At 54.7% G+C, this 15,083-nt stretch overlaps 5 protein-coding genes across 5 annotated transcripts; 2 read left to right on the forward strand and 3 right to left on the reverse strand.

The window, feature by feature from the left end:
• Positions 1 to 398: 398 nt before the first annotated feature.
• Positions 399 to 2,007, reverse strand: IUM83_01769 (Zinc finger, RING/FYVE/PHD-type; the record flags this gene model as incomplete). The annotated part of the gene is made up of 2 exons (XM_067925646.1): positions 399 to 530; positions 1,144 to 2,007. The coding sequence occupies 2 exons, from the start codon at positions 2,005 to 2,007 to the stop codon at positions 399 to 401; spliced, it is 996 nt and encodes a 331-aa protein (XP_067800637.1).
• Positions 2,008 to 2,137: 130 nt separating this feature from the next.
• Positions 2,138 to 4,007, reverse strand: IUM83_01770 (TMS membrane protein; the record flags this gene model as incomplete). The annotated part of the gene is made up of 8 exons (XM_067925647.1): positions 2,138 to 2,252; positions 2,327 to 2,855; positions 2,927 to 3,011; positions 3,084 to 3,150; positions 3,216 to 3,318; positions 3,405 to 3,491; positions 3,582 to 3,818; positions 3,890 to 4,007. 8 exons carry the CDS (start codon positions 4,005 to 4,007, stop codon positions 2,138 to 2,140), a joined length of 1,341 nt encoding a protein of 446 aa, XP_067800916.1.
• Positions 4,008 to 5,160: 1,153 nt separating this feature from the next.
• IUM83_01771 (Transcription factor IIB) lies at positions 5,161 to 9,235 on the forward strand (the record flags this gene model as incomplete). The annotated part of the gene is made up of 3 exons (XM_067925648.1): positions 5,161 to 6,289; positions 8,112 to 8,621; positions 8,697 to 9,235. The coding sequence occupies 3 exons, from the start codon at positions 5,161 to 5,163 to the stop codon at positions 9,233 to 9,235; spliced, it is 2,178 nt and encodes a 725-aa protein (XP_067800746.1).
• An 81-nt stretch (positions 9,236 to 9,316) lies between these two features.
• Positions 9,317 to 11,955, forward strand: IUM83_01772 (Transcription factor IIB; the record flags this gene model as incomplete). Its single annotated transcript, XM_067925649.1, has 6 exons — positions 9,317 to 9,595; positions 9,698 to 9,926; positions 11,448 to 11,514; positions 11,611 to 11,687; positions 11,749 to 11,798; positions 11,872 to 11,955. The coding sequence occupies 6 exons, from the start codon at positions 9,317 to 9,319 to the stop codon at positions 11,953 to 11,955; spliced, it is 786 nt and encodes a 261-aa protein (XP_067800745.1).
• A 698-nt stretch (positions 11,956 to 12,653) lies between these two features.
• Positions 12,654 to 14,960, reverse strand: IUM83_01773 (3'5'-cyclic nucleotide phosphodiesterase family protein; the record flags this gene model as incomplete). Its single annotated transcript, XM_067925650.1, has 1 exon — positions 12,654 to 14,960. The coding sequence occupies one exon, from the start codon at positions 14,958 to 14,960 to the stop codon at positions 12,654 to 12,656; it is 2,307 nt and encodes a 768-aa protein (XP_067800915.1).
• Between the last annotated feature and the right edge of the window lie 123 nt (positions 14,961 to 15,083).

The following is a 15,083-nucleotide window of genomic DNA, read 5'->3' on the forward strand; positions in this document are numbered from 1 at the left end:
CATTGATCCGGTCCATCTTCGGGGGTCCCAACGCTTGCTGAGCTGCTGCGTACTGCCCGGTCAAGCTGCCATTGGATTTCAAATCAGTTGGCTTTGGTGGCTTGCGAGCTGACGCGTTCGATGCAGTACCATGGGCGTAGCCGTTGTACCCTTAGCACTTGGAGGGTTGATGTAGCAACCGTTCTGCACGAACTTGCTTTCCTTCTTCTCGAAGTCCAATCGCTTGGCCTCTTTTCGGGACGCAATGAGACCGCGCGCATCAACTGGTGCACGACAGACACCACAGATAATGTCGTCGGTCATGCCTGGGAGGCCCTTGGGGAGGGTAATGTCCTTTCGCACTCCATCCTGAACAATTGAGATCGATTTTCGCTTCTTCTTGGCCCCAGCAATTCCGGCTACAGGTAAATACCGTTCGCGGTCACGAGCACTGGACCGGCGCTTCGTGCATCTCCAATGCTGAACGTGAGGAACCGCAGAATCGTCGCCGCCAGAGCAATAGAAAAGATGTTGTCGCTCATGGAATGGGTCTAAGCACACGTCACACGTATACTGTTGGCTGAACGGACCGGGATACTTCGCCAAGTACCTTGGCGGGTTAAATGTCCTCTCAAGACGACGAAACAGCTTCTTGTCATTAACAAAGTCCTGAGCAGGCGTCGGCGGCAGTGCATATATCTTTTCAAGCTGCGGCACATGGCTCACGAACAACTGGAGTACCTGAAGGTGCTTATAGTTGTAATCAGGCGGCTCAGTCTTGCAGGAGCGCAGCCCCTTGTTGCAATACCCACCATCAGCGCCGCGATATCCCGCATCACCTCAGCGGCAGTGGTATACTCCGGCAAATGCTTCGCAACCGTACCAAACCGACGCATGTCATCGCGCCCTACGAGCAACCGAATAGGGCGCGTGATTACTGGCTAGGAGGTCTCCAATATCCTCGGTGCACTCGCGATGCCGATCGCAATACGCATGGAACTGCAGAATATGCCCCGTCCGAAGCTCCACATGCCCGTTTCCCTTATGTGCACACATGGCATGGAAAAACTGCGCACAATTTACTCGGCGACATTGTATCCGAACTCCACTGCTCGAGTGGCAGAAGCAGCATTCAGTCGGCGTGAGCGGGTCTCTCATCATCACCTCGTTCACGTCAGGCACCACTTCCTCCACTTCCTCAGCAGATTTCTCCGCCTTTCCAGCTTCACCGTCAGACTTCTCGGTAGCAGCAGCCTCCGCAGCCTCGGCTGCCTCTTTTGCAGCTGCTTCCTTCGCTGCCGCCTCCTTCTTCGTCATTTTCTCGACAGGCTTGATCTTGTTCTCCCTAACAACGTGTGCAGCCAGTCGGCGAGGGTCCCAATTGATGCACAGCGCATGCCCAAACTGCACCGCATTGTCCGCCGTCGTGTCTTCTTTCTTCTCTTCAAATTTGCCGCATTGGCTCCAAAAGGCAGCGTCCCCTGCAGTCTCCATCAGCTTCAACGCTCCGTCGCTGCCTCCTTTGCCGCAATACACGCACTTGGCAGCTCTTCGCTCGACTCCACGTCGACAGCAATCACACTTCCAGTCTGCACCCTCCATTGACTCATCTTCCTGCTGCGTCTCGCTCTTCTCCGCCGCCTCGGGGGCTGGCAACGCGTCGGCGTAGCACTTGTCATGGACAGCGAGCTGGCAGCCCGCGCAGACGCGGAGGGTGTCGCCGCGCGTGGTGCCCTCGATGAGGTCGCACTCAGAGCACTTTCTCGACTGCTCTGCGCTCTCTTTCTCCTCCATTTCGACGTCCTCCGAGGCGCCAGGAGCCTCAGAGGGCGCGGGGTCTTGCGCGCCAACCGACGTGTCGCGGTCAATCTCGGATTTCTCGCTTTCTACGCGCTCCCCGGTGACGGCGGCCCCGGCGCTAGACACGGCGACGTTCGGCGCATCTTCTTCGGCGCCAGCGTGCACCGCAGGCTCCGCGGGGGCGGCGCTGGACGCGGGCGCGGCCTGCGTCTCCTGAAGCGACGGCATGGTGGACTGCCGTTCCAATGATAGATGCCCGCCCATTATTGGCTAGAAAGGGTAAGGGGACTTTTGTAAATTATTTGTGAGCAGACGGAATAGTCCTCACTAGTCAACTTCTGGCCGGTCAAGCTGAAGTTTAGCTGAAGTCGCGGTCGGGGAAGAGCTTGGGGGCCACGAGCGTCCAGGCGAAGAGGAGGATCGTGACCCACTGCGCCACGATCTTCACCCACATGGAGACGTTGTTGAAGGACCTTCGTTCGGGCAGAGTAATGGGGTGTCAGTGAGTAACAGAGTAATAAAACGTGAGTAAAATAGCACAATATACCCGTCTGCCGAGTTCCAGTCGGTAAGCACCATCGCCATGTACAGGCCGGCGAGGCACATCATACTGTAGAATTGCCACGGCTCGTGTATGAGTTCTCGGTTGGGCTGAGGAGGTTCGACCGTTGTGCCGGCGGGGGAGAGGGGAGGACTCTCGTCCGTGTGTTGTTGGTCTGAATGCACGTCAACGACCACAACGCTGGCGAATTGTTGGTCGTGATGGCGATCATCGCTAACAGGTCTAGCTACTGGCATTTCTCTATCTTGAGGGCTTCGTCTGCGGCGAACGAGCATTTTGGTGGCCGCACTGGACGTGCGCCAGCTTGTCCACGTCATCGCGAACGCGGCTATCACGGCATTGGCGATCACGCTGTCCGTGTTTGATGACTCCTCGTCTTGTGGCGAAGGGGGTGGGTGTCTTCGGTGCTCGCACGATTTTACTGGGTTGCTGACCAGCGCTTGCCAGCACATGAGCACCAGGTACGCTGATATAGCGCATGGTGGCAGCAAACCAACTTCAATCCATGGGGAGACTGCGCAGCCAGACCACACAAATGACCTGTTAGCGTAGATTTTCGACCCCAAAGAGCATCAGAATCCTCACCGCAAGTGATGATCAGGAGACCAGCTGAAGCGATTGTTATGGTCGTGAACGCAAGGCCCAGATCGCAATCGGCAAAGCGCATGTACTGAGTAGTCGTAGTTGCGGTCAAGTACAGTAAGTGACGATAAAGCGGTGAAGAGCTGACAAATGAGCGTACCAAGTAGGTAATGCCAGACCCTATGCAAACCATTGAAACTGCGCACACACCCAAGAAGGCCGTCTTCCTGCGGCACGCGATATCAATATCAACGTTTCGACCATTGCCGTAATATGATTAACCACAACGCACCATAAGCAGACGCTGCTGGCGCATACCCCCTTGCTCACGTCGCCCCGGGCTTCGGCCTTTTCAGCTTGCTCAATTCCATCCAGCAGCGTATCTCGTACTTGGTCTAGTAGTTAGCATTGTGGATAAGATTTTCAGTAGTTGTATGTGTCGCGAAGATTCATCCACACAAAGTAGAAACAGAAGACATACACGATACGCTGACGATGGAAAAGATCTGAAAAAGAATGAAAAAACCGGACGCGGCTCGCGTGAATGGCACATACCCGTCGAAGAAGGCTGATCTCCACAATACGTCAACAGAGTGAGCAGATGCAAAACTCGAGCCTCCTCGGTGTATCCTATTCAATACATGAACCCAATACTCACAGTTTGGGATGTAGAACGAGCCAACAAGGAGTGCGATCAGTACCGGTATCTCGACCCACACCAGAATCTTGATAGCTCGCGCACGCGGCTGCACCCAACTAAACCGACTGAGCAGCGCACGTATCAGGAAGAACATCGAGATGCTGAAGCTTGCTCGGAAGATCATCTGGTTGCCCTGACAGGAAGTTCCATCCGTCTCATCACAATCGGAGAATGTGCCGAAAGAGGACAGCAAGTCTGCTCCAACATAATGAAGGCATATTAGTCCGTGGGATGCCCAAACGAAGCCTTGGCACACGCTCACTCACCTCTTCCAATCGTCTTGAACATGGTCGCAAAAATGGCATTGCAGAAGAAGATCGCGATGTAGAGCCCGCGCAGCCAGTTGATCTCGATCTGCAAGAACGCCGGCAGCATGGAGGACATCGGGTCCTCAGCCTCGCTCCAGGTAGCCCGCACCAAAGGCAGCTCAAAGAGCAATGAGCAAAATTAGCGACCTTTCAGTATTATTTCTGCCAGGTCCCCGTAAACATAATAATCCGAGCGTTTTTTACGTTGGAAACGTTTTTGGGATGGTCCTAACCAACGTTTAATTGGGCGATACAAAATTTGTGCCTCGTTCTCAGATCAATTCACCGTGGTGTGATATTGGAATAACAGTTTGAAATCTAAGAAATCGGGATGTAAATTAAGTAACTCAACAAATTATAGTTTGATTACCAACGGAGTGGACGCTACTTTTAACCCTGGCTCAACGCACTCGTTTCACCAGTGCTCAGGAAGTCAGTCAGCTAGTCAGTCATAGCAAGGCAGAACACTCAGGGTTGAGCATTTCTACCATATCTGCGTGGTCTTACCGATATAGGTTGTGAGCACTTATTCATAAATAGCAGATCGTTAGTAAGACATCCCTCTTGCTTTCGACGTTTATAAAACACGAGCATGTTGTTGTCCTGGACATCGTTGCCGCTATGACAGAGCTACCCAATGACGGTGCGCAGCATCTGCATACCCCGATATTTAAGAACGAGACATTTATAACTAGCTTCGTTAAGTCTAGTGACCACTGAAAACAGTTCTAAGCACACCACCGTTAATGTTCAGCTTCATGTCACGCCAATTTTATCAACTTTTGGTGGCTCTAGTGTCAGTTTTAGGAAGTGACAGAGATATCAACTTGTACAATTGGCTGGGAACCGATTCAGTAGACACACCCGTATCATATATAAACAAATATCCGGTATTACAAGTATCGGTTAGGACAGGATTAACTGTAGTTCCAGCCACAAAAAATTAGCCACCAATCGCACAAGTCGCACAGCCAGGGGAACACCTCTCCCAAACTCTGGCACCGAATTGGCCGGCGCGGCTGACCAGGTAGAGCGTGGCGAAGAGCTCCGCACGAATATGTTCGCATGACTAACAGCCTCTCGATGCGCTTGCAGACCCGATGGCGACCAAGCGAGGCCGCCCCCCGTCTCTAGCGGACGACGCGCCCCCTGCCAAGCGCGGGAGCTGCGAGCCCGGCGACCTGCAGCAGCTCCACGACGCGGCCTCCGCTGTGCCCCACGCTCTCCCAATGGGCCCGGAGACTTCCGTCGCAATTGCAGACGCCGTGGCTTCGGTTGTAGCTCAAGGGGTCGCTCTACCGGAGACCACCGATGCAATTGGGGCAGAGGTTTTGGCCGGTGGAATGGTAGAACCGCACTCTACTGCTGGCAGTCTGTCCGCTGCTACGCCGTCGCTTATGGTGGTGGCTCCGGAGTTCCACGTGGTGCACGACTCGTGGGAGGCGTTCGAAGACGCGCTGAGAGCCTACGCCAAGGTGACGTACCAGCTCTACGTGATCCGCTCTACCACGTCGGTCAAGCGCCGCAATTTGAAGATTGCGGAGAGCGCGACGAAAGGAGACGCGGCGGGGAATGCCGGGGCGCTGAGGAAGGCGGGGCTGGAGCTGGGAGTGGCCATGGAGCATGAGGTTGATGTGGGAGAGCAACTGGTAGAGCGGACGTTGATCCCGGAACGGTATCAGTGGTATTCCAAGTCTCTCAAGTGCACGCACGGATGGAAAGACCGCCATCGCGGCACGGGGAAGAGAGGCTCCGGGGTGGTGCGCTCGACGAGCTGTCCTGCCAAGATGTGCGTGACGCTGCAGCACCGAGGAGCGGGGCCTGATGACTGGAAAGTTGTGGTGACCAAGCATGTGCGCACGCACAACCACCAGTTGTCGAAGGAATTATTTCTCTACTACACGGAAAACCGGCGCATTTACGACCCGGAGCTGCTTGCTGTCGTCGGAGACGCCCCTGGTGCTACGAATGGAGCGGCGAAGCCGTCGATTGATCTGGCCGCTGCACACCTTACGTCTATGATCGATCAGGCTAATCAGCGGAACGGGGTATTCCGTACGCTCACGCCGAACGAGGAGCAAAGCCAACAACACACGCCGTCGATGGTATTTATGTTGTCGGACGCGTTAGCTCCGGCGTCGGTAGCACCCAACGGGAATGCCCCGGACAATAGCTCAAGTAAGCAGCTCGTGGCGCTTGCCAATGCAAGCAACAAAAACTTTATGATTCGACCACGCGCCAAGGCCGGCACGCCTCTAGCTTCCATGCCTCCGCTGGGAGCGATGGTTCTAACCCCAGGGACGATCCTTCTAGAGCACTGGACGGGGCGGCTTTTGCGTACCACGAATTGCAGTGAAGGTGCACCCGAACTGGGATGCTTTCAACGACTACGTCTCACAGTACGCATTCGATACGGCGCAAGTGTTTCGTACACGGTCAACTGTGTCGATTGCGTCAAGGAACGCGAAAGTATTGGCGTCTACCACGGCGAAAGCGGGAGGAGATGGCCATGATGTTGCAAGCTATGCGAGTTATGCTTCGACATCGCCATCGTCGCGCTTGATTCCTGAGGACTACAAATGGTTTTCGAAGTTGTTGATTTGCACGTACGGATGGAAACGCAGAGCACGGGGCAAGGGATCTCGGGTCGGTGAAAATGGTGAAGGCAGTCCATGCCCAGCTATGCTGCTTGCTCGAGTGGAACGCAACGTAGACGGTCAATGGCAAATCGTGATTAACCGCCAAGTGCCGGAACACAACCATCGGTTGAATACACAGGTCGAAGAGCCCTGCAATCAAGATCTTCTGGAGCCGACTGCTGGTACTGCCGCGAGTCTAACAACTACGTCGCCGTTGGAATCGACTGAGCCTAGTCCAAGCGGAGATAGCTCGTCGTTACTTGAGAGCGCAGCGGAAACGAGCGTCGAAGAACCACCCACGTTGTCATCGGCTCAGCGCGAAATTGTCGTGCGCGTTCCCAAACTTCAATCTGTGTTTAATTCTTGGGACGACTTCCACGCAAGCCTGAAGGCATATTCTGACGCCACGTATCAACTTTATCGCACGAGAACAACAAGCTCGGCGAAGGGAAGAAACAAGAAGATTGCACAGATGAAGCATGGCGACGCCGGCGGCGAGAATGGCGACAATAGTGACAATGGAAGTGACCCCGATACAACATTGAGTGAGGTTAGCGCTGCACGAAGAATCCCTGAATCGTGGCGATGGTATTCAAAAACTCTCACCTGCACGCATGGATGGAAGGAGAGACACCGTGGCACCGGTAAGCGTACCGCTCATGTTGTGCGCTCGACCGCATGCCCCGTGAAGATTTGTGCGACCGTGCAATACATGAATCCGTCTGGTAGAGCTGCTGCTACTATCGCCCTCGACGATAGCGATGCCGCATCCAATAACTGCTGGCGCGTTGTTGTCACGAAACATGTCGTGGATCACAACCACAATCTGTCGCGGGAGCTGTACCAACACTATTGCGAGAACCGCCGAATCTACGACCCAGAGTTGCTCACAATTGACATGTCGAACGAAAGCGCTGTGGTTAAACGAAAGGGGTATGCGATCCCTGAGCAAAGCGCAGTGGGGGATGGCATCTCAGTCCAAGGTGTTCAAGCAGACGGAGCTCAAATAGACTCTCAACAACCTATCCTTCCCACACAAGTGGAGGTAGGACTAGCAGAAGCTGTGGCTCATTCGCAGTTGTTTACGTCTCCTGGTGACAACCATTCAATTGGAATCGGTGTAAGTGGAGCGACCGGTTTACAACGAAATGTGACTGTTTCGACGACTTCGACTGGTGTACCTCAACAAACTGTGCCGTCAGTTGTGCTGCTTCCGTATGGCGCTACCCCCTCCTATCTACCGGGCCAAGTACAGCAGCCGCCTGCTCAACAAGGTCAGCAACATCAAGCCCAGCAACAACAAGGACAGCAAAGGCATCAACAGCAGCAGCAGCAGCAATTACAGCAGCAAGCGCAACTGCCAGTGCCTGTGCAGGCAACTTTTGCGGGCGCTACTACTGGAGCTCACCTTGGAAGAGGTTCAACAGAGAGCGAGGGCGTAGCTACCTTGGCAGCTGTGGCATCACCAGGATTAACAGGAGCCAACATCGTGTTATTCAACCATGCTGGGATGTCCATGCCGACTGGCTTCCCTTCGACAGGCTCGAATGTGATTTCTGTCGCGTGTCGTGTCCACGGATCCTCCGCTGGGACAAGCTCGACAGATAATGGGCCCGGTCAAACTTCGGGCACGACCCACTCGGGAAGTCACGGAACGGACTCTGTAAACGGTCAAGCAACGCAGTGCACGTGCTTCAGGATAGCCGGTGGCGGCAACTACGTGACAATTGTTCCTGCCACCGATCCGCTTCCCGCTACTGATCACAGCTTTGACGCCGATGATACCATGTTTTACGCGGAAGACACGGAGGGGGCTTGGCAGCCCTCGTCCAGTGTCGAGATCGAAAAAGTGACAACCGAGTGGCGAGACGGTATGGCGAGTGCCACGTATTGTGCGCCGATACCCCAACTGGGAAGTTTTCACAAATACCTGGATGCGTACTCGGCTGCAACGTTCCAGCTCTACCGAGTTCGTACAACGTACTCGGTGCGTTCTCGCAATCTCCGCCTTCGTCAGCTTGCTGCGAGTCGAGGTCTTGTCGTGCGTGAAGGTGAGGAGGGAGATCCCAACGCCCCTGTGGAAACGGAGCAAGAAGGTACTCATGGATTATCTCGAGCACACGTAGTGCCGGAGGAATACGAATGGTACTCCAAAACGTTCTTGTGTACTCACGGTTGGAAGCGCCGTAGTCGTGGCAGCGGACAGCGTGTTAGCCACAACGTTCGGGCTACCGAGTGCCCCGCCAAAGTATGTGCCACCCTCCAGCGCACGGATGGTGCCAACACCTGGAGTGTCGTGGTCACGAAGCACTTGGTGGAGCACAACCACGAGCTCTCTGAAACGCTTTACCAGCAGTACAGCGAGGTTCGACGCGTTCGTGATCCTGAAGTCCTCGCGCAAGCGGAGCAACTGTGGCGAGGTGGGGCTACTCGTCGCCGCGTGTTCGAGTTCCTAAAGGAGCGGTCTCCGAACCATGTCATTCTCATGAAGGACGTGCACAACCTTGTGCAACGCTGGCAAGCGCTAGAGCGTCGGCCCAAACAGTCTCAGCAGGGCGAGGACGACCAAGACCAAAACCAGGGACAGCAGCAGCAACAGCCGAGTCAGAGTTCCCCGCCAGTCGTTTCAGCTAGCCACGACGATGACAGCTCACCTTGGTTGTAATCTAACCCCATTATCTTTGCATGGAAACTGCTTGGGTGAACAGACACTTCTAGTTTTGTTGAGTAGGCTGCACGCCCAGATATGGCGTATTTTCAAGGCGGGGATTTTGTGGAGCTCTTGAGCGCGCAAGGCAAGGCACCTGCTGCTGCGTGGAAGCTGCAAGGCAAGATTTCCAAGACATTCGACAAGGGTATAAGGGGCAATGCGTTCCAGCTCGACGGCGGCTCTGAGACCAAGATGCAGCTGCCTAAAACCGCGTCGTCTTCGCTCGGTCTAGCGCAGAGGTTTGTCGTGATCCAGCTATTGGTGCCATTTACTCGATCGTTTTCTGTGGAGATCTGCTTCTCAGACTTTCAGAAGGTGCGTCGCCGATTCGTCGTAGCCTCCGCTTTCCGAGAAACAGCACGCACAGCATTGCATGCGCAGCTTCCACTGAATGCTGCTGATGTGCCTCGGGATCAGTGGATGAACCTCGTGTTCGACCTGCAAACTCTGTCGGAGGTTCACTTCCCGGACACAGGCTATCGCTCAATGGAATCGGTTTGCATTGGCGGGAGCTGTCGCCTCAAGCGTATTTTCACGATGAAGGACGCCCCCACACCGTCACGAGGTTCTCAAGTTGTCAGGCACGCCGACATCCGGGATATTCCAAGACAGTTCGTGTTCTCGGCAACGCAGCGTGGCGCTAGTGGTGCGTTACCCCTTCCGACGCTGTATTTTGCTATGGAGTCTGTTTCAGGTATCGGTGTTCATGGAGTTGCTGTCGCGACAAACATCAACAACAGCGTCGCCAGCAGCAGCAGCACCCCGAAATCTTCCCGTCGAAGCCAAACAGCACCGGGAAAAGCTGTGGCCAAACAACCGAAAGGAGTACGAGTAGCGCGCCCTGGAAGTCAGTTGGTCCAACGTAAGGTGCCGCCCCAACCGCAAGGCGACCCCGATACCACCAAAGCAAATGGTCCTGGTCAACAGCGTCTGCGTACACCAGCTCGAGGGAACATTACAGGAAGTAAACTTCGCAAGCCGCAGTCGAGACTTGGGCAAGTGGTCGCAGTGCAGAAGGATATTTTTTTTTCACCAGCGGGAAACTCACCACTACACCAAAGCTCTCGTGGTGGTGCCATTGAGAACCAACGCAATTCTGAAATACTGCGCGATGACTCGCTAAGCAGTGTGTCCCCTATTCAAGTGAACAAATCCCACGACGCCAAGAAGGAAGAAATGGCACCACCAGTACAATCCGAGACAGCGAGCAGGATCCCAGATCGGGCATCAAGCCCTCCAAGCAGTGTGCATTCCAGCGTGATGGCATCTCCAAACATGAAGGGCTTTCAGACGCGGGAAGAAAGTCAAACCCTTCGCCAATCCATTTTGGGGGAGATACAGCAAAAGCTCGCGAGTCTGGAGGATGACGATGCACGAGCAGATCAGCGAGACAGAGAGTTGTTTCTGCGTCACACATCACTGCACAGTGGGGAATGGCACCTTCAGCAGCTCCGTGACGAAGATCAAGATCTGAACAACGATGATGGTAATCTATTTTCTGATGGTGAAGACGATCGCGTTCAATTGAGTTCATCCTGGAGACGAGAATTAAATGATGCACGCGCAAGCTTCTCGGCTCCCTCTCCTGAAGATATACTTCGTCGCAGTCGCGATGATACACCCGTAGAAGTCAAGAGAGCAGTTCACCTCGCTGCAGACAAGGACTCTATCTTCTCGTTCCCATCTGTAGCAGAGTCTGGAACGACGCTGGTAGGTAAACTTTCGTCCAGACTGTTTGACTTCGATTCTCTGCTACAAGACGTAAAACCTTTGACCCCATCGCTTGATAAAGACCAACCTGATTTACACGCGCAACTTGAAAAGCGGATTGAACACGCTATCAGTGACGCAGACGATGACGCGGATGAGCAAGAACTCGTGGAGCTGCTTGCGGCAAAACGATCAGCGAGAGAGCTATTGTCACGGTCTGCAGGATCGAGACATGGTAATGACGTCGACTCGATAAACGAACAAAAGCAAAGTTTACCAAGACCAAGCGAGGAAGCAAGTCTCAGCGAGACCTTTGACGAAGTCAAGAAAGAATTGGCAGCAGATCCTAGCGGTGCCACTGATGAGTGGGTCGTGCTCGAAAAGGACTCGAGATATGCTGTAAATGGGATCCAACCTATCCAATTAAATGAAGACCAAGACTGGCACTTAAACTTAGAAACGACACAAGATGGCGATTCTGATATCGTTGCCGGAGGTGGAGGCAACGCATTATCGATCGATCTGTAAGTTGCAAGGCGTTTATCTATTCTTTGTGTTTGGCATATTTACGTTTCTCTATTGAATTGGGCTTTTTCATCTATCTATGCCCACGATTCTAGAACCAGCGAGCTTAGTGCAAGTGCCGAGGGAAGTGTCCACGACCTCGGCGAAGTTGGGGATTGCAAGAGCTCAAACGGTAATGTACATCCGGAGAGTCCACGTTTAAACACCTCCAAGCCTGAGAGTGACCATGACAGCTGTAAATCATCGCAACATGATGATGGCGATGACTCGAGCTTCGACTTCGGTAAGTTTCTTAATCATCGCCCGGAAGTGCGTCAGATTTCTTGACGCTAGCTAACTCGGTGAACGAATTACAGAGGATCTCGTGGAAGATGCTGCATCGAGCGACAGTCGCAATGAAGATGAAAAATCATCCGACCACGCTGCCGTCACCGTTTTGACAGACAAAAAGTCTTTTGAGTCGAAACCAGCAATGACCTCCGCACGGCGGTCAAAAGACTTTGCTTCACCAGCTTCTAGCAGCACTCGAGGAAATCAGTTCCTCCCGAAATTCAAAATGCAAAACCCGATCTACCGGCTAAAATGGTTTCTGTGAAGTCACCGCTGATGGATTCTCCTCGACGTACACGTGAAAAGTTCCTGCAACGGAAATCCCGAGAGCAGTCTCAAAGGCATCGCGTTCAAGTGAGCTCTCATCCTCCTTCTCTTCTCGTCGACTGCAACGGCTATTGGAGTCTACCGATTGGACGGCGGAACTTGATGCTCAAGCAAGTGTTTTCCACGCCCGCAGTCCTCATGTTTCGCCATTCACACGGAGTAGTGACCGCAAGTACAACCCTGCTAACTATCGCTCTCCTGCGTCAAGTGCTGATGCCCGGCGATCGGCTATAAACGATACCATGCGTCGACCGTCGCAGAAAACTTCGTTGGGACCGCAAACCCAATCCACTTCGTCCATTGAGCTAGTATACGATCCGCTCCTGCGTTGCTACTACGATCCCGTTTCGAACAAGTACTACGCGCTAGCAGAATAACTCGTAACGTCGCCTCTTCCAAACTTGGTTCTTCTTTCCTCATCCCAGATAATTTAGGGTACACGCACTGGGATGAGAATATTCCAGAGAAAAGCTTACTCTAATCATCCGTCGTCTGTTCCAAGCAGCATGTTGGCGACGCTGCGGCGTGAACGTGGACTAATCTGCTCCTCAGGAATGGTACTCTGTATCAGAGTGTCGCGCTGCCGCCGCATACCGAGATCGCGGATCACGTCTTTGATCATGTGGGGCTTGAAGTCATCTGACAGCGACGCCCAGAATTCGCGGTTCGCAAGCAAGGTGCGGTAGGCCACGGAGTTTACGTTGACTAGAATCTGGGCCCAGACGCTGAACAACGGTGCCACGATGAAATCAGCGAAGCCAACCTGCATCTTCTTGATCACTATCGTATCCCGATCCATGAAGGGCGATACGGGGAGTCCTAGCTGCTTCTCCATTTCACCTTGGACAAAGAACTCCTCAACCACGCGGTCGGTCCAGCGCAGCATCGTTTCGCGTTCTTTGGCTGGGTTGGAGACATCACACGTGTGAAGGACCATCTTGAGCAATAACTTCTTGTCTCCGACATTCTTCACCAGTACAGCGTCTGCATCTAGCGCGGCTGATAGAATAGTCGTCTTGAAAAGCGCGACGTCCTCGAAGTGTTTGGCCATATCCGTTGCCAGAACCATCTGAATAATCATATCACGCGCGTACTTGAAGTCATCAGGTGCTAAATGGCCGAGCACATTAAGGTCCGAATTCTTCATCACCAAGAACGATTGCGCCACATGGTAATTTTCGAGCACTGCATGGTCATTGTAGCGTAGAGCGATTTCCGACGCTGTGGAAATGTGGAAACCGTTGTTAAAGCCATCGTGCATGAAGTCGTGTACGCCTGCTGCAATCAGGGCCAGAGCACGATCTAGCGGACGCAGATACGGCCCTAGTTCTGGCTGAATGAGGAAGTAATGCACGGTTTGCATGACATCCGCAGCATGAATGGCATTATGGTACGGATTCGTCGCAATATACCCGCGCTGGATTTCTAGCAGGAAATTCACAAGCAGGTTGCTTTCGATGTTCAATGCTTGGCAGGGACCGTCACGCAAGAGGTGATGACCAATGTAGCATAGCGCATTTCCTCCGGAAACAACATGCACGCGGAAAACGTCGAAGTTCCACGAGCTCACGCCCTGCAACAAATTCTGCAGCTCAAATTCCGATGCCGAGTCCAGCGTCGGAAGAAGCTCCCGCATCGTCGTTCCCCGATTTCCATGCGACAACGAGTGTTCATGATGATGTCGGTGTAGTGTCTGGGGTTTCACCACTCTGTTGCCATCCGAGCTGCCGCTCCCAACATCGTGTGGATCCACTTCAGAGTCCGAGCTGCGTATGGACGATCTCCGACGTTTTCGATTCGGGCCGTTCGGGTCCTCCTCATCTTCAGTGCCCGGCAGCACTTTGTTCATGTCGTTTCCACGCAGCATCTCACCGCGCAGCCAGTTCTGCGTGTCGTCGTCGACACCTTCCACCGCCAGCAGTTCCTCGTTGGCGTCGTAGAGCCTGTTATTCTTGATGGCGTCGATGGCGAAGTCGAGTCCGTCCCTCAGCGACGGCCGGATGGCCGGGTGGAACCTCAGCTCGTTGAGCACACGGAGCACGTGCTCCACGGGGGACGTGATGGCGCCTTTGTTGAGGTGCATGAGGTTCATGGACTTGGATCTCTGCTTGACTCGCTCGAACACCACGAGCACGCGCAGCACCCTCAGGATGACGCGCAGCCTGAGGATCTTGACCACGACCGTGGACCTGGAGCCCAGGGCGGCCACGACGCCCAGCACGAAGCTGACGACGATGACCAGCGCGTCGAACAGCGCCCAGACGTCGCGCAGGTACGGCAGCCCGTAGGCGAAGACCTTGAGCGTGATCTCCAGCAGCAGGATGGAGCCCACCGTGATGTCCGTGACGTCGATCACCGACTTGTAGGACGCCAGCGTGTCGTCCGCCATCGTGAGCTGCACCGTCACGAACACGCCGTAGAACAGCACGATCATGACGAAGAACAGCTCGACGCTCAGCAGGCGCATGAACTCGCCCACCGCCAGCCGCACGCGGTGCATGGTGCGCAGGTGCGTCACGCCGCTCTGTCTGCGCGCCGTGAGGTCGTTGGCGCCGGCCCCGCGCCGCTTGCGCGCGCGGCCTTCCGAGGCCGGCGGCGCGCTGTCGGCGGGCGCCACGGCGCGCGACCGGCGCTCGCCGTACGGGGAGCGCCGCAGGAAGCGGGAGAAGGTCTGGCGCTTGGGTCTGCAGGCGCTGGACGGCGGGTGCGCCGGCGCCGACGTGGACGCGGACGCGGTCGCAGTCGCAGTCGCCGGCGGCGGCACGGACGGCGACGACTCCCCCGACATGACGGCGGGCGTCTGACGCGCTGCTCCCTGCGTGTGAGCTGAGCGTCGGAGCTGCTGCTTGGGACGGGCGCCTCCTGCTTCGGTCTAGACTACGCGGTGACGGCGACGCCGGGCGTTGAAGGT

This window comes from Phytophthora cinnamomi (assembly GCF_018691715.1).
Source record: "Phytophthora cinnamomi strain GKB4 chromosome Unknown Contig0, whole genome shotgun sequence".
NCBI lineage: Eukaryota > Oomycota > Peronosporomycetes > Peronosporales > Peronosporaceae > Phytophthora > Phytophthora cinnamomi.